This window comes from Strigops habroptila, chromosome 17 (assembly GCF_004027225.2).
Source record: "Strigops habroptila isolate Jane chromosome 17, bStrHab1.2.pri, whole genome shotgun sequence".
In the NCBI taxonomy this organism is placed as follows: Eukaryota; Metazoa; Chordata; class Aves; order Psittaciformes; family Psittacidae; genus Strigops; species Strigops habroptila.
This window is the reverse complement of record NC_044293.2, coordinates 6875032-6895494: the sequence shown is the minus strand read 5'-3', so window position 1 is coordinate 6895494 and position 20463 is coordinate 6875032. Positions and strand designations below refer to the sequence as shown.

At 52.9% G+C, this 20463-nt stretch overlaps 1 protein-coding gene and 1 long non-coding RNA gene across 3 annotated transcripts; one reads left to right on the top strand and one right to left on the bottom strand.

Annotated features, from left to right (window-relative positions):
* Positions 1-3530: 3530 nt before the first annotated feature.
* LOC115616336 lies at positions 3531-15127 on the top strand. The gene is made up of 6 exons (XR_003994269.1): positions 3531-3815; positions 6069-6245; positions 9345-9813; positions 11171-12910; positions 13553-13650; positions 14570-15127. It is a non-coding gene; the product is annotated as an uncharacterized LOC115616336 (long non-coding RNA).
* CHEK1 (checkpoint kinase 1) lies at positions 13786-20339 on the bottom strand. Of its 2 annotated transcripts, none has more exons than XM_030505394.1 (12): positions 20209-20339; positions 19226-19449; positions 18654-18718; positions 18510-18579; positions 17842-18030; positions 16624-16728; positions 16452-16547; positions 16270-16378; positions 15504-15681; positions 14720-14851; positions 14522-14623; positions 13786-14010 (listed from the first exon to the last, which is right to left on the bottom strand). In XM_030505394.1, exons 1-12 carry the CDS (start codon positions 20271-20273, stop codon positions 13915-13917), a joined length of 1431 nt encoding a protein of 476 aa, XP_030361254.1. In that variant the 5' UTR covers positions 20274-20339; the 3' UTR covers positions 13786-13914. The 2 variants fall into 2 exon arrangements, with proteins under 2 accessions (XP_030361254.1, XP_030361255.1); XM_030505395.1 differs by having other exon boundaries at positions 16270-16351.
* Between the last annotated feature and the right edge of the window lie 124 nt (positions 20340-20463).

Sequence of the window (20463 nt, the reverse complement as noted above, 5' to 3'; positions counted from 1 at the left end):
CCTAACCCTAAACCAACCCTAACCCTAATCCATGACCCCTAACCCTAAACTCTAACCTGACCCTTACTCTAACCCCACCCCCAACCCTAACCTAACCCTAACCTTAAACCCTGACCCTAACCCTAACCACTAACCCTAACCCCTAAGCCTAACTCTCACTAACCCTAACCCCTAACCCTAACCCCTACCCTAACCCCCACTAACCCTAACCCTACACCCTACCCCTAAAACCTAACACTAACATAACCCCTAACCCTAACCCAACCCTAACTTAACCCTAACCCCTAAGCCTAACCCTTAAACTGTTAACCCAAATCCTAACCCTAAACCCTAACCCTAAACCCTAAAGCCTAACCCTAAAGCCTAACCCTAAAGCCTAACCCTAAAGCCTAACCCTAAAGCCAACCCCTAACCCTCACACTAACATAATTCCTAACCCTAACCTAACCCTAGTCTAACCCTAACACCGTTAACCCGAATCTTAACCCTAAACCCTAACCCTAACCGTAAGACTAATGATCCCAACCCTAACACCCTAACCCTAACCTAACTTTAAGCTTAACACTAACTTAACTCTAACCCTAACCTAACCCTTACCCTACCCGTAACCCTAACCTAACCTTAACCCTAGCCTGATATGTCTGGCTGCCACATCTAGGCCTGTGCATCACCTGCATAACACAAACAAGGTTGGACCTGCTTGTCACTGTTCTCCTTGCCTGAGTCAGCACTGTTGTTTTATAAGATGAGACTTGTCTTCCGCACAGCCCTGCAGATTAAGAGGCACAGGCCTGAGGCGTTAATGTTGCATCTCTTGTGACTTTGCCATACCTGTCATGAGCTGCAGGGAGACTAAAATGAAATACACATCACCGACACCAAAATCTGACTTCAAAAGGCTGATGAACCCGCTGTTCTTTGTTAACCATGCTCTGTCTAAAACTTTTTTAACCCCTTCTTGTGTCCTGAACCCCAAAAGAAGAACCCTGCTCCTTCCTGACAGCTCCCCCTCCCCTGTACTTGCACTCCTGAACCCCCTGCACCAGCTGCTCCTCAAGAGCTGTTCTTCTAACCCTCCCCCTGCATTTTGCAGTACCTCTTATCTCCCATCTTGCCTGAGATGCTGGGCTTTGCTACGAACCTACAGCATACATGAAGTTGTGAGACTGATAATTTACTAGCGGCCTACAAGAAGATTCACAGGTTCTAGGGATAGCAAGGTACTCTGCAAATAATGGGGAAAAGCAATAAGCCATCCCTTGATGTGAAAGACACAATCCATTTTCTCCATAGAACTTCCTTAACACACCCTGAAACTCCAAGTAGAAATCCACATGTAACCTTGTGTCTACTGAATAACGTCTCCTTAAGTCCTAGGAGCAACAAATATTTCAGCTACTAATCCAATACAGAATAAAAGCAGAAGGGAAAAAACCTCAAAACTCTACCTTCAGTAAAAAACCCCCCACAAAACACAGTACTATAAAAAAAACCCCCAAAACCCTAAAAAAATAGAGCATACCATTAAACTGCCTTACTAAACCTAAACACATCCTACAAATATACTACCCTGAAAAAAAAAAACCCATCCCATACAAAGATACTTATTAATCCATACACTGGTAAACATTGACATGTCCTGAAAATCTCCCCTCAACCAACTCTATTTCAATAAGCATCAAAAACTAACTGCACAAATAAAGAAGAGAAAGAAAATCACAAATCTTAGAAACTACAAAAGACTGAATGAACTGCAGAGAAGTAACCCTAGTGAAGCCTAAGAACAGAATGAGCTCCCCAATGAAAGGCTGTGCCTCATATACCCCAGGCCCCACCCACAGCCCCTCTCTCAATGCCCTAGGGCAGGGCTGGGGCAAACCACCACCAAATGCAAACTGATGAGCCATACTCTGTTTTCTTTCCTGTCTGATGTCTGTAACAAACAAAGGGCCAAATAGAGAAAAGGATTCTCCGGTAAAGCTAAAACACCGGCACTTTCACCAGGATTACATCTTGTGCTTCAGACCATGGCTGTGAAAGTAATTAATCTTCTCTATTCTGCTTTGACAAAGATATAAAACCATAAGACTGTTTCTAGCCCATGTAGAAGTCCAGCACCAGCATTCTGTCCTTGGTAGCTCTGGTGCTGTTTCCAGTGGCAAAGTGAGAGGGGACTGCCATGTTGATGGCACCGATCCCCAGCTCAACGGAGGTGGATGATGCCTAGCACCAGCCTTCCATCCTGGCACACCAGGTGTGGGAGCAGACACTGCATGATTGCCTTCTATGAGCTGTGCTACTTAATGCCTGAGAGCACTCAGCAGAGGGGCAGAAAGAAAATGTAGTTTTTGGTGGCAAACCGAGGGGAAACTACCACGATAAGAGCACTGTTCCAGACCTCGGCATGCATGGGTGATACCCAGCAACAGCTTTCTGTCCTAGCTTTTCAGCTGTGTGAGCAGGGCCCGGATGTTCTGCTCTATGTGCTGGGCTCCGGCACAGCTTCGAGTGCTTGCCATAGAGGTTACACACAATTGGACTTTGAGGTGGGAAAGCGAGGAGCGACAGCAATGCCAGTGGCACTGTTGTGGAGCTCACCGTGTGCAGAAGAGGCCCAGCATCAGCTTTCAATCCTGGCTCTTCGGCTGTGGGAGCAGGGCCCAGACGTTCGTGCTCAATGCGACGGGCTCGGCACAGCCTTGATCGCACATCGTAAAGGTTGCATGCAATTTGACTTCTAGGTGGGAAGGTGAGGAGCAAGAGCAACGCTGGTAGCACCATTGCGGAGCTCATCATGTGCAGAAGACTCCCAGCAGCAGTTTTCTGTCCTGGCTCTTCAGCTATGGCAGCAGTATCAGTACATGCGTTCTTGTCACGCTGGGCTCCAGTACAGTGTGCAGTGCTTGCTGTAGAGTTTGCACGCAATTGGACTTTTAGGTGGGAAAGCGAGGAGCGAGAGCAATGCCGGTGGAACCGTTGCGGAGCTCACCATGTGCAGAAGAGGCCCAGCAGCAGCTTTCAGTCATGGCTTTTTGGCTGTGGAAGCCTGGGCCAGATGTTCATGCTCCACTCGCCATGCTGCGGGACGGCCTGGAGTTGGCGGCATAGAGGTTGCATTCCATTGGACTTCTGGGTGGGAAAGCCGGTTGCACCGTTAGGGTTTCTAACAGCTTGGTTTGGGCGTAAGGAAAGTTGTGTTACAGCTTTTGTGGCTGATTTCCCAAAAAGACCTTTCCATGACAGGCTGTGCCTGTGGAGCAGGATCAGCTGTTTTGGCCCAAAAACATTTCAAAACTTTTGGTTCTGAGTCTGCAAGGGTTGGGGCCGGGGGCGGGCGGGGGGAGATACCCAGAAATCTCGGTACAGCAACTGGGGGGGGGCTTGGTGTGTCGACAGATGCAGCTCTCTGCTGCCATCCTGTGTTCTGTATTTGGTACTGCAGGTGTTGGTGATGTGGGGGCGCGGTGTGGCGCCTGGAGCCGCTCGCTGCTGCCATCCTGTGTCCGACATTCGGTACTGCAGCCCGGGCTCCGGGCATGCGGCGCGGCGTTCCCGTTGCCCACGCTCCTGTTCGCCGGAAGTGGCGGCGCGATCCTGCGGGCCGGTGCCGCGTGGCCGCCGCTGCCACCCGGTGAGGAGCCGCCGCCGCTCCACGCTCAGGTGTCGGCGGGCGCGCGGGGTGCTCGTGGCCGCAGCCCGGTGTTCGCGCACCGGTTCCAGTCCCTCCGGCGCGCTGTCGGCGAGTGTCGCGTGCGCAGCGCCCGGGAGCAGCGCGGCGGCGCGCAGGGCCCGGGTCCCGGCACCGGCGGCAGCAGGTGAGATCCGAGCCCACCGGGGGTCCGGGGCCATTGGGGAGGCGATCCAGCCCGCCCGCCCCTCCCTCCTTCCTTCCCTCCTTCCTTCCCTCCTTCCTTCCCTCCTTCCTTCCCTCCTTCCCTCCTTCCCTCCTTCCCTCCTTCCTTCCTTCCCTCCTTCCCTCCTTCCCTCCTTCCTTCCTTCCTTCCTTCTTTCCCTCCCTCCCTCCTTCCTTCCTTCCTTCCTCCCTCCCTCCCTCCCTTCCTTCCTCCCTCCCTCCCTCCCTTCCTTCCTCCCTTCCTTCCTTCCTTCCCTCCCTCCCTCCCTCCCTTCTTCCTTCCCTCCCTCCCTCCCTCCCTCCTTCCCTCCTTCCTTCCCTCCCTCCCTCCCTCCCTCCCTCCTTCCTTCCCTCCCTCCCTCCCTCCCTCCTTCCTTCCCTCCCTCCCTCCCTCCCTCCTTCCTTCCCTCCCTCCCTCCTTCCTTCCTTCCTTCCTTCCTTCCTTCCTTCCTTCCTTCCTTCCTTCCGTCCTTCCTTCCTTCCTCGCAGACGCGCGTCTCCTGTCCCCTGGCCGCCCGGGGCGAGAAGCTTCACATTGGCCGGTGCGGCAGGGTTGCGGTCTGCCGGAGAGGAACCGGGTCAGGAGCGTCCAGTGCGCTGGATTCTCTCTTAATCTCCCTTGGTTAATCTCAGGCGCCTCGGAGGCTCCTGCCCCGACATCCTGCGCCCTGCCCCTGTGCTTGTCTCTCCCTTTGCCCTGGTTTCAGCTGTAGCAGAGTTAATTCTCTTCCTACGGTCTGGTGCAGTGCTGTGTTTCGGCTTTACTCTGAGAATAATGCTGGTAAGGCGCTGATGTTTTAGTTGTTGCTCAGTCGCGCTTACCCTGAACAAGGACTTTTCGGTCCCTTGTGCTCTGCCAGTGAGGAGAGGCACAGGAACCCGGGAGGGAGCAGACACAGGACACCGGACCTGAACTAGCCAAAGGCGTATTCCGTACATCCCACAGCACGTCGTGCTTGGTATAGAAACTGGGGGGAGTTACCCAGAGGGTCCTTAATTCACACTGCATTTTCATTCATAGGGAAAGGGGCGAAGATGGAAATACCCATTTAGAAACTAGCTAAGGAATTCCCTGTTTCTCACTTCCGTTCTAAAATTGAAGTTATTTTGGAAATGAGACTGTGTACTGTAGCTTTAAGATGCTGAAAGATTTGGAGACTGAAATTCTTTCCCCATGAAATCAGTAAGGTCTGCAGCAGCAGCAGGGCTAATTGCCCTCCTTTTGTTCTGCAAGTAGACCTTGATGCCTTGTGCCCTGGGGGACCCCAGCTAATCACAGCTTTTCTGTTGAGACTGTCAGGAAGGATTTCAGTTGCTGCTGCTGCTCTTCTGGTTTCCCTCGGTTTGGACAGGTGTCTGGCTATAATAAAGTCATTAGGTTTCTTCATAAATGCTTACTATTGTAGATGCAGAGACACCGTTTTGAGGTAGCTGAGCCAGATCTCGATCTGTGTTGCAAGGTGCTTGTAGCAGGAGACACTTCGAGTTACCAGACTGGGTGGCTTTAGGGCTTCTCTAGTTTATGCTAACTCATTTCAAGTCTCAGCCTGTTGAGAACAGGCAGAGTGTTTATTTATTTGCTCTGCTGCTGATTTGCCCTGGTCATCGAGCTGAAGGAGCAGTTGATCTAAGGCTTGTTCATGTCATTTTATGCCATCTAAAAATTATGCTATCTAAAAATTAAACAGAGTTTATCTTATTAAAGCTCTACAAATGCCCTTTAAATCCTAGTGCTTTTAATGCATGGGATAGCTATAGATGGCCCAGTACGCAGCCTATGCCTACAGCACCCTACAGTACAAAATATGTATGACCTTATTGGTCACTCCGTGCTGCTAAAAATGAATGTAGTGTCACAGGAGGTTATTTGAGAATGAATTGAAAATGCTCCAGGACTTGTTTCTAGGGTAGTCTCTCCTTTCTAGATTGTCCTTGTGCTCTGTGGCCAGGCTCCTGGCTGTGTGTTGTCTGTGCAGGTGTCTGGTAGGCTCCTTGCTTTGTCACGGAGTCACGTCCTGCACTGAAGTGACTCTTAGTTACTGTCGTAGGTCAGCACAGGCCCTCGCTAATGGCTGCAGTCGCTGTGAGTGCTGGTTTTCATACGTAGGGTTTTTTGCAGGGGATTGTGTTGTCTGTGAAACACTTGTGTGAGATTTCTACATTAAAAAAATACACAACTGTTTTGTTTTCCCCTTTGCTTGCCTGTGATGACTAGGAAGAAGAAGAAGAATGCCTAGCAGAGACGGATAAAGAAGAGCAGGGGGAAGAAACAAGACCAGAAAAGCAGTGCGGAAGGTGCCTGTGAAGAGCAGGGAGAAGAGAAGCAGCAGCCTCCAGCAAGTCAGGCAAGAAACTGCCCCTCCCAGAGCAGAGCCTCAGAAAAAGGAGGAAGGTGAGAAGTTGGAGTCTTGGGTGAGCATCACGCTGAGGGAATGGGTCTTGGATTTTGGTGTCTGAGAAGTTGAATTGCGAGAAACGGTCTCTAGGTTCAGGCAGGCCTCAGTCAGACACAACAGTGAAGCAGCTATTTATTTAATGTTTGTTCAAAAATGAGTGTCCTGGCAAGTAGGCACATACAGCAAAGGCAGAACTTTGATTTAGATTGCCCATCCTGTCTGCAAGTTCCCTCCCTTGTTGCCCCAAGGTTTACAGCCTATCCAACGTGTATAATCTACATGCTAACTGTCCCGCCTCTGGTTACACCTCCCGTTATTCGATTTCGTATGCCGCTTCCTCTTATTTCTTTATTTATCTCCTTTTACAGTTTGATTTCATAACTGTCTGGCAGACGTGGTACTCCAATTTGCTGTTTAACTGCAGAATCAGTTTGTACTGGCTTAGTTTCATAGGTTGTACAAACAGAGCATTCTTTTAAACCACAGAGCCTGTCTGTTGCCCAAAGATGATGTTGTCTTTAACCACAGAGTGTGTCTGTTTAAGTCATGGTATTTCAAACCGTTTGTTTCGTTCCCTTAGTAACATTGCAATATTGGGGCTGGGGCTAAGTCTTAATATTGCAAAGCCTTAATATTACAAAACCTTAATATTGCAAAGCCTCCTCCCCAGTATGCAAAAGCAACAGTGTTTCTCTCACAGGCATCACCTACACACACAGAGCTCCTGCGCTCGCTTTACCACCTAAAACTCCATCTGCGTACTGCCTCCCTGGTGCCTGCTCTCGGGCATCCTGGAGAACAGATGTAGTCCTGGAGAAGGTACTCTTGGTTTCGCATTATTGAAGAATCATTTTCTCTCTTGGACCCTTTGTGTGCTACAGACATCAGACCAAAAAGAAAACATTGATTATCCTGCCTCTTTTACCCAGGTGGTGGTTTGCACCACCCCTGCCCCAGGGCGTTGAGGGAGGGGTTGTGGGTGTTGCCTGGGGTGTATAACGCACAGCGTTTCTCTAAGGGAGCTCATTCAGATCTTGGGCTTCATTAGGGTCAGTTCTCTGGTGTTTGTTTTGTCTTCTGTAGCTTTTGAGTCTTGTGGTATTTTGTGCTGTTGTTTTTTCATGTTTACTGAAATGGAATCAGCTGAGTGAAGAGCTTCAGGACATGTCAAAGTTTACCAGTGTATGTATTAATAAGTATCTCTGTAAGGTTTTCTTTTCTAAGGTATTATATTTATAGGAGGTGTTTAGGTTTCCTAAGGTTGCTTATTGGTACGTTCTGTTATTTTTATTATTGGGCACTGAATGTTTTCTTTACTGAAGACAGAGTTTTGAGGTTGCTTTTTACCACTTGTGTTCTGTATTGGATTATTAGGTGAAATATTTACTGCTACGAGAACCAAAGTAGAGCAGTGACAAGAAGGTGGAACCAGGAGTCATTTTTTAGATGTCAGTAGCTTGGTGAATGTAGAAGCATGCCTGGTTTTTGTTGCCCATCACCTACCCATGGGGATCTCATGAACAGTTCCACCAACATGGCAATCCGTCCATGCTTTGCCATCTAAAGCTCTATCTCTGTGCTACTCCTCTGTAAAACACGGTTGGGTGTCCTGGAGCAGAGCTCACAGAACGTAAACATCCAACCCATGTTCCTAATCCAAGGTGCCAGTACAGAAAGCTGCTGCTTGTTAGCCCTTACACCTGGACACCTCTGAACAGTGCCATCAACAATGCAGTTCACCTTAGCTTAAACCACAATGGCCACCGAGTCTGTATACAGCCACACAGTTGTATACTGCCCTTGTGTTGAGTGCTCTCGAGTATCATGAAGCACACCACACGGAGTGCCAATGTCCAGCCCCTGCTCCCACAGCCAAGGAGCCAGAACAGAAAGCTGGTGCTGGGCATCACCTGCACAGGGTGTGCTCCACAATGGTGCCATTTTTGTAGATGTGCAAGGCTGGGTGACCGCTCGAGGCAGACCGGTGTGCTGGGATAGCCCAGAGGACACGCTCTCTCTTGTGCTCTAGCGCAGGGAGAGCCATGGGAAACCTGAAGAAATCTGGGATTGGAGCTCGGAGGAAAATTTCCTTCCCAGCAGCTTTTCCCCAGCAGAAAAAGGCTGCTTTTGTCAAGAGGCTCTGATGTGTGACACATCTGTGCAGTGCTAAAAACAGGGGAGAAAAGCGTATGGAAGCAGAAACTCCAGACTTATTCCCCCTCCTTTCTCTCTGCCTATTAACCAGCAAAATGGAAATCTATAGAATTGTGAGCACATGGGGTGAAAAATAATAAGAAGTTGAATAAAGTGAAAGGATTTTGTGGCTGGGCAGCTGGTTTCTTGGCATTGTTTTCATTTGTGGATGGCAGAATTGGGATGAGAGGGAATAACGTAGCATCTGGGCTTGTATAATGGCAGTAAAACAGGCAAAGATGAACCAATTAGATGGAATTAATCGCAGCACCATAGGCTGGATGTAGAAATAACACCATGTTCAAGAGAGTACATGAGAGAGCGGTGGTACTGCCTGATCTACCAGGTCCATGCAACCCCAAATCAGCCCATTTGCATTAAGTGAGCCCCAAATTACCCCTCACTCACCATACCCTGTGTGTGAACCCATTACAGTCCCCCCAAACTGGAGCAGCTCTGGTTGGGGTGGTGGCAAGGCACGGAGCCATAGGTTGATCCTATGATTGTATGATTACACGGTAGTTATTACACGGTTCTTATCTCAACCTCTGGGTATTACACTTCTATGATTCTCCTTCCCATTCCCCTGGCGGAGTTTCAATGGTTCAGTGAGGACACTGGGTGAGAGACAAGGCGGTCAAGGGCCTTGTGTGGAGGAAGAGTTGGTTAACACGTTGTGCTGGGTCTAAGTGGGTTGTTTCTCTCAGAGGCAATGGCAGTGGCTGGTAGGGTTGATGTGGGCCACAAAGGTTATGTGGAGAGATGGAGAGTGTGTCAGGGCTTGTCTTGGTGGGATGTGGGGAGTCTGGAGGGGGAATGTGTGGGTCTTTTGGCTGGTGGGAAGGGCAGGGAGCACAGCATGTTGCACTCTAAGCACCATCATGTGTCTTTGAACCCTGCAGGTTAGCCAATGGGCTGGAGGGTGTGCGGATCGAGAGCAAGGGCTGCCTGTCCACACTGACCTTCTTCAACATCTCAGAGGAGGACTATGGCAACTACACGTGTGTGGCCACGAACAAGCTGGGCAACACCAATGCCAGCATCATCCTGCATGGTAGATGCCCTGGTTTTTTTGCAGCAAGGTGTTGTGAGGAGGAGGATGAAGAGGAGGAGGTTGAGTGGCCAGTGATGGAAGGGAATGGGTTTTATTTAGCAATGCCAGCCCATCGAGGTGCCGAATGGCACGAGCTCTGAGTGGACAGGATACATCAGAGGATGATGAGGAGATCTGCATTGCCCCATGCAGGAGGGCACTGCTTGATGGTGGTCGGTGGTGGTCACGGTGGATGTTTGTTTAGGGATGAGCAGCGGATGGTGAAGAGACAGACAGGACATCGTTGGAACGCAGGCCCAAGGAGCGGGCCCCAGCAAGTAAGGTCACACTTTGGGACACAGTGTAGGGTACTTGCAGGTTGTCCTATTGGCAGGCATACAGGCAGTTGTTAAGGGGTGCAGGCAGTGGCAGGTTGGGAATTGTAGGTGTCGAGTGGTGTAGGTGTCAAGTTGGGTATTGTAGGTGTTAGGCTGGGTAGTGTAGATGGCACTTGAGGTAGTGTAGGTGGCAATTTGGCTAGCGTAGGTATCAGGTTGGGAAGCATAGCTGTTAGGTTGTATAACAAAGGTGTTGGGTAGTGTCAGTGTCACTTTGGATACTATAGGTGTTAGGTTGGATACTGTAGGTGGTACATTGGGTATTGTAGGTGTCAGGCTGGGTAGGTGGCACTTGAGGTGGCGTTAGATTGGAAATCGTAGGTATTAGGTTGGGTAGTGTCAGTGATATTTGGGTATCATAGGTGATAGGCTGGGTACTGTCAGTGACACTTTGGGTATTACAGGTGTTATGCTGGAAACTGTAGGTGGCACTTGAGGTAGCATAGGTGTTAGGTTGGGTAGCGTAGGTAGCACTTTGTGTACCACAGGTGTTAAGTTGGATACCATAGGTGGTACGCTGGGTATTGTGGGTGTCAAGGTGGGTAGTGTAGGAGGCACTTCAGGTATTGTAGGAGTCGGGACTGGTAGAGTGGGTGGCACTTTAGGTAGTGCAGGTGGCACTTGAGGTGGCGTTAGGTTGGATATCATAGGTGTTAGGTTGGGTAGTCTTGGTGTTACTTTGGGAACCATAGGTGTTAGGGTGGGTATGATAGGTGGCACTTTGCATACTATAGTTGTTACGTTGGGTATCCTAAGTGGCACTTTAGGTAGTGTAGGTTGCAGGTTGAGTAGCATAGGTGGCATTTAGGGTATGCTCATGCGGCTGATTTAGGATTAGCACAGCTTTATTAGACTGGTTACATCAGAGTAGTGGGTTGTGAATAGAGGCAGGGGAGATAGGGGTAGGATGAGTTGGGGTAGGAGGACGGGTTTAGGGGTGAGAGAAGGGTGGGAATAGGGGGGCGGAGGGGGGGTGGGAGGTGGGCAGGGGTATAGGGTGGGGGGGGGTGCCCCCTGCACTCTTCACTCCAGAGAGGACATCTTATAGGTAGAAATGGGTTAGCACTCCCCTCCTCCCTCCCCACTCCTCTCACCCCCCTCCTCCACTCCCTCCCCAGAGGGCTTAGGGGGGTTAGGGAGGGACTTAGGGGAGGGAAGGAGTTAGCTAACCCCTTCCCTCCCCTAAGCCCTCCCCCAACCCCAACCCCCTCCAGAGGGGAGGGGGCAGGGCAAGGGAGGGGATTCTTATACCTGCCCGGAGTCCATCACAAATGTCGTGTCCCTTCTGGCATCACAGCTGTCATTGCTGACCATCCCAGGGTGCCCGACCTGTTGTTTGCAAAGAAAGAAGAGCACCCACTGCCACCACCATCTCTTCATGCATCTTCTGTTGGCCACCTTTCCTACCCACCACCAGGGCGATCTGCTTCCTCCGGTCCTGATGGTTGTGTGGTCTCCTCCATTATCTCCTCCATCGTTGTCTCCTCCACAAAGATGTGGTTCTCTGCTGCAGACTGAGAGCTGCTCACAGGTGATACCTGCAATGTCCTAGAAGGAAAAGCCCTACCTATCCAGATAGTCCTCCTAACTCCCTATACAACAACTCACCAGTGCCTACATCTCAGCCAGGGGATGCATAGTGACTCCTGCTAGGATGTCACCTTTTGTCTCCCTTGGTCTTCCCTGGATCTCCTTGTACTTCCTGATGTTCTGGATCTGGTACCTCCTTCTCTGGCTGTCCATCCATTTCTGTCCACATGGGCCAAGCTGCCTGGGGAAAAAACCCTCTACTCTCTCTGCATCTATCTACCAAGCTTCCTCACCACACTCTTTGGCCTGGTGGCATGCCTAGCCCTACACCATTGCCGTGCTCCATCCTTGAATCTATCCCTCATTATCTCCTCCTGCCTCTCGACAGGCATGTGGAGCATGGGCAGACCTGTGCCTGCTCTCTCCTCCAGGCCTTTGCTTCCCTGGCTCTTCCCAACTGGCACCCACATGCACCCACCTACCCAAATCCTTCCCAAATAACAGCCTTCATCCCATGAGATGCAACAAACCACCTTTCCACGCACAGACCTCATTGGCTGCCTCTTGCATCTTCTTTGTCCTCTTCCTCCTCACTTGCTGCCTAAGAACCCCCCTCACACCGTGACCCCAAAATATCACCAAGCACCTGGCAGTCCACACGTCTGGACTATGCCATCTCCTATGTCAGCATGCCCTTAGTGTTGAGCACGAGTTGTCCCACTTCCAAGCACCTCTGACGTAACCAGTCTAATAAAGCTGTGCTAACCCTGAATCAGCCTCATGAGTATACCCAAAGTACCACCTATGCTACCTAACCTAACGCCTACACTACCTCAAGTGCCACCTACACTACCCTAAGTGTCACCTATGCTACCCAAGCTGCCACCTACACTACCCAACTTGCAGACAGGATGGGAAACCTAAATCAAAGCTCTGCCTTTGCTGTGTGTGCCTGCTTGCCAGGACACTCGTTTTTGCACAAACGTGGAATAAATAGCTGCTTCACTGTTGTGTCTGACCGAGACCTGCCTGAACCCAGAGACCCTTTGTCATAATTCAACTTCTCAGACACCAAAATCCAAGACCCATTCCCTCATCAGGACGCAGGATGGCGTCCACCATCACCAACACCTGCAGTACCGAATTCCGGACACAGGGTGGCAGCAGCGAGCGGCATGCGGCGCCACACCGCCGCCCCCCACCCGCGCTCTACCGAGATTTCTGGGTGTCCCCCCCCCGAACCCGCCCCAACCCTTGCAGACCCAGAATCAGGGGTTTTGGATTATTTTTGGGCCACCACCGCGGCTCCTGCTCCACAAGCACAGCCGGACATGGAAAGGTCTTTTTGGGGAATCAGACCCAAATCAAGCTGTTACTCACCTTTCTTCAAAGGACCCCCCACACACACTCACCTGCTCGTCTGCGAAATCATCGCCAAGCAGCAGCTTTCTGTCCTGGTGACCTTAGGCTTAGGAGCAGGGGCTGGAAGTTTGCACTTCGGGATGAGGTGCGTTGAGTGTAATTTGGGGCATTTGAAGGTGGTTTGGGGACATTGCTGGATGGTTTTGAGCTGGTTTGGGGGCGATTTGGGCTGTTTGTGCATAACTTGGGGTAATTCCAGCCATTTGCGGGCATTTTGGGTGTATTTTGAGCTGCTGTGGGACATGTGGAGCATTTGGGGGTTTTGGATGGTTATTTGGTTGGATGGTTGATTTGGGGGCTGGTTTAGGATGGCTAAAGCCACTGTGGGGGTCATTTGAGCTGATTTGTGGCAATTTCGGTGGGTTTTGAGGGCAGTTTGGAGCATTTAAGGCTGGTTTGGGCTATTTTGGGACACTTCTAGCTGCTTTGGAGCTTTCTGGGCCTTTTTTGGGGCAATGCGGGCAGGTGTGAGGGCGCTTGGGGTGGGCTTGGGACATTTCTGTCTGGTTTTAAGGCCATTTGAGGGCAGTTTGGGTTGGGTTTTGCTGTTTGGGGGCAATTCAAGCTTGGTTTTGGCTGAGTTTTGTGTAATTTGGGCTGGTTTGGGGGCATTTCAGTTGGGCTTTGGGGCAACTTGAGCTGGATGTGGGTAATGTGGGCATGTTTGGGGCACTTCGGGTGGGTTTGGGAGCAATTTGGGCAGGATTCTGTAGGACGCTTCCTATAGGACGGGGCCGGCCGTGGTGGAATCAACGCAGTGGTTTCAGTCAGGTCCGACCTTCCCTGCACGCACCAGCCTCGGGAGGCGCCGCTGGCTTCAATCAGGTCTGACCCCGCCTCTTCGGCACTGCCCCCCCGCCTTACACAGTGAACCCATCAGTCCATCCCAGCACCCTCGTGGCCGTGGCAGGATGGGACCCTCTGACCCATTGCAGCCTCCCCCCTTGCAGGAGGCACCACTTCATGTCTCCCCGAGTGCTTTATTGAACCTTTAAAACCCGAAGCGCGCGGTCGGTTGGATGCTCCCCACAGGAGGAAGAGAAAAAGAAGGAGGAGGAAGAGGAGGAGGAGGCGGGGGGGTGCTGGGGCTCACGTTGCAGGCAGCCAGACTTTCTGGGTGCTGATGATGTCGCTGAGCTTGCCCTTGATCTTCAGAAAGTGCCTCTTGAACTCCAGGCCATCGCCCTGTGGGGGGAGAGTTTGTGTTACCTTGCACCCACCTAACATGGTCCTGCATCACCTTGCACCCACCTTGCCTAGTCTTACACCCACCTAACATGGTCCTGCATCACCTTGCACCCACCTTGCCTAGTCTTACACCCACCTAACATGGTCCTGCATCACCTTGCACCCACCTTGCCTAGTCTTACACCCACCTAACATGGTCCTGCATCACCTTGCACCCACCTTGCCTAGTCTTACACCCACCTAACATGGTCCTGCATCACCTTGCACCCACCTTGCCTAGTCTTACACCCACCTAGCATGGTCCTGCATCACCGTGCACCTACCTAGCATGGTCTCATACCCACCTTGCATGGTCCTGCACCTGCCTAGCATGATCTTGCATCACTTAGCACCCACTTTTCATGGTCTGCACCCACCTAGCTTGGTCTTGCATCACCTCGAATGGTCCTGCATCACATTTGAAGTCCCTGCACCACCTTACACCTACTGTGCATCACCATGTGCCCACCTTGGAGAGGCGAAAATCCACCAAAATCTTGCTCTCCATCTCCACCAGGTTCACCTTGAAGATGAGTTTGTTGTTCCTCCTGTCCGTGGTCGAGATGGTGACCTGAAAACAGCAGCACGGAGTGGAGGAGCCCCTGGATTACTTGCAGATACAACAGCAGAGGGGTCCCACCCCAGGATCTCTCCCCCCAGCACCCACCTGGTTGGTGCAACTCTTCTTCCAGCCGTACCCCATCTTCTCACACACCTCCTTCAGGGCACGGTACGAGCCGTCAGCGTCCAGCTTGGTGAAGAAGCGTGTCATCCGCTTCACCAGGCGCTGCCACGGGCTCTGCCGGCCCCAAACCCATGGGAAAGGTCAGAAATCCCATCAGGCTGCAGCAATCCCGAGGGTAAAGCCTGGAAAGCTGCACCCCCTGATGGCAAAGGCTGCGAGCTGCAACGCCCAGGATGCAAACCTGCACCCCAAACGTTATAAACGCTGTGAAGCTGCATCCCAGTACTGCAAAACTGCTCCCTATGGCATAAGTATTTCACAGTTGCCTCTGAATCTCATATATATAATGCGAAGTTACATCCCAAACGTAATAAATACTTTGAATTTGGACCCTGAGGTTGTAAGTGGGATGAAAAGTTGCATCCCAAAGACTGTAGCTGCATTCTGATATTGTGAAAGCTGCAAAGCAGCACCCTAAACACTGAAAAGCTGCATCCTGCTGCTAAAAATACCCAAAACATTGCAAAGTTTCATCTTGAGATGATAAAACCTTGCAAAGCTGCATCTTGGTATCATAAAGGCTGCAAAGCTGCATCCTGCTGCTAAAAATACTGCAAAGTTGCTCCCTAAATGCTGCAAAACCACATCCAGAGATAATCAATAGTGCATAGCTGCTCCTTAGTATTATATATACTGCAAAGTTACACCCTAAGTACTGCAGAGCTGCACCCCAACAGAGTAGACCCTGCTGAGTTGACCCCCATACCTGCGAGGAGCCCGGAGTGCCGAGGAGCTGGCTGTTGACCAGCATGTGCTCGGGGCAGGCAGGCTGGGAGAAGCTGATGCCCTGCACCAGTTTGTCAATGGCGGCTGCTCCACAATCCCAGAGCATCCCACCAGTGCCTGGCTCTGGCTGCGACGTGGAGTAGCTCACCTTCTCCTCACTGCAATGCAAGGGGAGATGGGGTGTTATAGAGGTGCGAGTGCAAAGGAGAGGCTGCAAGGATGGGGAATGCAGGGATATTCCAGCATGGGATTTGTAGCAGGATACCGGAGAGGGGCTCTTCATCAGGGACTGTAGCAATAGGACAAGGGGGAATGGGATCAAACTGAAACAGAGATTTAGGTCGGATATAAGGAAGAAGCTCTTCCCTGTGAGGGTGCTGAGGCGCTGGCACAGGGTGCCCAGAGAAGCTGTGGCTGCCCTATCCCTGGCAGTGTTCAAGGCCAGGTTGGACACAGGGGCTTGGAGCAACCTGCTCTAGTGGAAGGTGTCCCTGCCCGTGGCAGGGGGTTGGAACTGGATGAGCTTTAAGGTCCCTTCCAACCCAAACCAGTCTATGATTCTGGACGATGGTGCATTGCACAAGCAGGGTAAACAGAGGCTTGTGCGTGGTTTCCATCAACCCACCTCATGGGGAAAACACAGGGAAAGCCCTGGAAGGTGCAAAGAACTGCATGGCACAACACTGACAAGGCACTTACATCAGCTCAGGGCATGGAGAGGGACACGAAGGGAATCAGGGGCTCACCCGAGCGGGCTCTTCACCGGTGAGAAGTCCATATCGGATCGGACGTGCTTGGAGAAGCCACCGGGAGAGTCAGTGACCCCGCCTGAGGACACACGAGCCCGCTTGACACCTGCAAATGGACAAGATACCCCAATAATTCCCTAAATCAGAAGTGACGAGCGCATTCCCCCGTGTCCCCTTACCCTTCTTGAGGGGTTTGCTGTACCACCGGTCCTTCTTGATATCGGGAATGGTGATCCTCGCCGCAGGGCTCTCCGTCAGGATCTTGTGCAGCAAAGCTGGGAGAGATGGAGAAGGGTGGCAATGGTGATCCCAGCATGGCATGGGGCGCTGCTCGGGGTGCTGAGTGCTTACCTAAGGGTGCGGAATCAATCTTCTTCCAAGGCGGGAGGTAGGTTTTCCTCTCCTTCCAGTCACTGTACTCCTGGCAGCTGTCGCTGGGCTGGTCCCAGGGCAGCTCTGCCGGAGGGGAAACCTGCTGTTACTGCACCAGGAGAAGGGGAGAACGCAGCCAAGGAGGCAGCACATGGGGAGGTTTTGCAAGAGGAGGGGGAATGAACACCAGTTCTGTGAGGTTTTAAGACAGGCAATTTGCAAAGCCCTGCAGTGTGCACAAGCACCCAGCAGCGCTACCTATGACACCATGGTCATCTCTCATACCAGGCATATCTGCACTGCATCCCCTGTGTTGCCCCCCTGTACAGACCATACCTCCCCTAGTACCTCATACACCCCCCTATCCCTCCCAAACATTCCCTTAGATACTTCGTATGTGTGACACACACCATACATCCCCTCCATGTGTTTCACGTCTTCCTTCTGCATCCCATACATCCCCCTCTATGTTTCACGTATCCCTCCCCTGTGCATTCTATACATCCCCCTTCTGCATCTCACATGGAGAATCATGGAATGGTTTGTGTTGGAAGGGACCTTAAAGCTCCTCCAGTTCCAACCCCCTGCCACAGATAGGGACACCTTCCACTAGAGCAGGTTGCTCCAAGCCCCTGTGTCCAACCTGGCCTTGAACACTGCCAGGGATGGGGCAGCCACAGCTTCTCTGGGCACCCTGTGCCAGCGCCTCAGCACCCTCACAGGAAAGAGCTTCTGCCTCAGAGCTCATCTCAATCTCCCCTCTGGCAGGTTAAAGCCATTCCCCTTGGCCTGTCCCTACAGGCCGTTGCCCAAAGCCCCTCTCCAGGTTTCCTGGAGCCCCTTTAGGCACTGGGGCTGCTCTAAGGTCTCCCCTTCAGGAGCCTTCTCTTCTCCAGGCTGCCCCAGCCCAGCTCTCTCAGCCTGGCTCCAGAGCAGAGCTGCTCCAGCCCTTGCAGCAGCTCCGGGGCCTCCTCTGGCCTCGCTCCAGCAGCTCCACGTCCCTCTTGTGCTGTTGCCCCAGAGCTGGATCAGGACTGCAGGGGGGGGCTCCCCAGAGCGCAGCAGAGGGGGAGCATCCCCTCCCTCGACAGGTCAGCCCTATTCCCATCCCATGCACTCCACACATCTCCCTCTATGCATTTCCCCTGTGTCCCTTGAGCACGCCATGCGTGTCCCACACGCGGGGGGCAGCCCCACCTCCGGCCAGCATGGCCGTCAGCACCACGCCGCAGGCCCAGACGTCGACAGGCTCCGCGCGGAACTCGGGGCGCCGCAGCAGCTCGGGGGCCACGTAGGGCAGCGTCCCACACATCTTGTTGAGCAGCCGCTCCCGGCCGTTGTGCCTGAAGACTGTGGCCAGGCCGAAATCTGAGATCTTCAGGTTATCTGAAAGTGGGGAAGAGACGGAATTTAAAGTCAGGCAAAGTGGGCATGCAATGGGCAAGCAGAGGGCAAGTGGTGGCCACAGAAGAGGCAAGCAATGGCCAAGCAGCAGGAGCACAGCAGGGAAGCAGTGGGCATATATAGTGCAGAGTGGCCAGGCAGAAGGCACATAAGGGGCACGCAATGAACAAGCAGCAGGCCAGCAGGGCACATATGATGGTCAAGCAATGGCCAAACAGCGGCCACATAAGGGGCATGCAACAGGCAAGTAGTGGGGAAGCAGTGGCCATGCAGCAGGCACACAAGGGGCATACCAAGGGTAAGCAGTGGGCAAACACAGCACATACAATGGCCCTGCAGTGGCCACATGGTGGGCATGTGATGGCCAAGCAGTGGGCACACAGAGGCCAAATTGCAATTTACAAATCAATTCAAATTAAAACTCAAAATGAATGGACAGAGAACGTGCCCTCCCCCTTCACCTCGCTCATCCAGCAGCAGGTTCTCCGGCTTCAGGTCACGGTGGGTGATGCCAATGCTGTGTAGATAGACCTGGAGATGGCAGAGAAGGGTCAGCACCATGCAGGGACCACCACTGGTGTCACCAGCACTGCCACCACACTCACCACACCGGCAATCAGCTGCTGGAAGAACCGCTGCGCCTCCGGCTCTGGCATCCCAATATCCGGCTCTGTGTAAGGGGGAAAAGAATGGGAAGAGATCCTCAACAATTTAGAGATTAGTTTCTAATGAGAAGACAGGCAAAGAAAATTGTGGATGTTCAGCCCGGAGAAGAGAAGGCTCCTGAAGGGGAGACCTTAGAGCAGCTCCAGTGCCTAAAGGGGCTACAAGAAACCTGGAGAGGGGCTTTGAACAAGGGATGTAGGGACAGGACATGTCCCTACATCCCCCTACAAAGGGGAATGGCTTTAACCTGCCAGAGGGGAGACTGAGATGAGCTCTGAGGCAGAAGCTCTTCCCTGTGAGGGTGCTGAGGCGCTGGCACAGGGTGCCCAGAGAAGCTGTGGCTGCCCCATCCCTGGCAGTGTTCAAGGCCAGGTTGGACACAGGGGCTTGGAGCAACCTGCTCTAGTGGAAGGTGTCCCTGCCCGTGGCAGGGGTTGGAACTGGATGAGCTTTAAGATCCCTTCCAACACAAACCATTCTAGATTCTAAGAGGTGCCTGTAAGCAGCGTACCGATGCGGTCAAAGAGCTCCCCGCCGCTGCAGTACTCCAGGAAGAGGTACTGAGTGGCACCTTCCCGCCGGTGCCCGTAGAACTTGACGACGTTCTCGTGGTTGAGCATCTTGTTGATGCAGATTTCCTTCTTGATGTTCTCAGGGCAGTCGGCCGCTCGCTTCATGTCCACAATCTTGACAGCCACGGCCTCCTCAGTGCGGCGGTTGACAGCGAGCTGCACCCTGGGGACAGGAGGGGCCTGAGGTGCTGCCACAGAGATGGGCTGAAGGCAGGGACGGCTAGGGGATGCAGGCGCAGGCAGCCCATGGGCAGATAATGGGCGAGCAGTAGGCACATAAGGTCATGTAATGGGCAAGTGGTGGGCACACAAGGGGCATGCAACTGCCAAGCAGTGGGCATAGACAGGGCACAGAGTGGCCAAGCAGCAGGCACATAAGGGGCATGCAATGGGCAAGCTGCGGCCTCATCAGAGGCAAGCAGTGGGCACACAAAGGGCATGCAACAGCCAAAAAGCAGGCGCAAACAGCAGGCATGCACAGGGCATGTAATGGCCATACAGTGTGCAAACAGTAGGCATGTGATGGCCAAGCAGTAGGTAAACACAAGGCATGCAACAGCCAAGCAGTGGCCAAGCAGTGCACATATGCTCGCCAAGCAGTGGGCAAGCAGTAGCCATGCAGCAGGCACACAAGGGGCACGCAATGGGCAAGCAGTGGCCGCACAAGGGGCATGCAACAGCCAAGCAGTGGCCACATAAGGGGCGCGCAATGGCCAAGCAGTCGCCAAGCAGCAGGCACACAGCGGGAAGCAGAGGACATGCAGTGGCCGTGCACCAGCCGAGCAGCGGGCACGCAAGAGGCACACGCAGCGTATGCGTTTGTGCGGGGACACTGGGCGTGCAAGGGGCGTACAAGGGGCGTGCAAGCGCTGGCAACAACCCCGACCAAACCCCGCTCCCCTTCCCGGCGCCCCGCACTCACTCCCCGTAGGCGCCTTCTCCCAGCGTCTGCACCAGGTCCCAGTCCTCCACGAACGGCACCGCCATTCCCGGACGTTCCTGCTCGCTCCGTTCCCGTTTCCCGCCAGCGCCAACCGCGCCCCGCCCCGCCCTGCGCGCGCAGCGCCCAAGCCCCGCCCCTGCCGCCTCGGGTCCCTGCGCCCGCCCGCCCCATGGGGCAGCCCCGCTGCCGCCCGGCTTTCCACCCGTACTGAGTAAAAGCGGCAAAATACCCCCA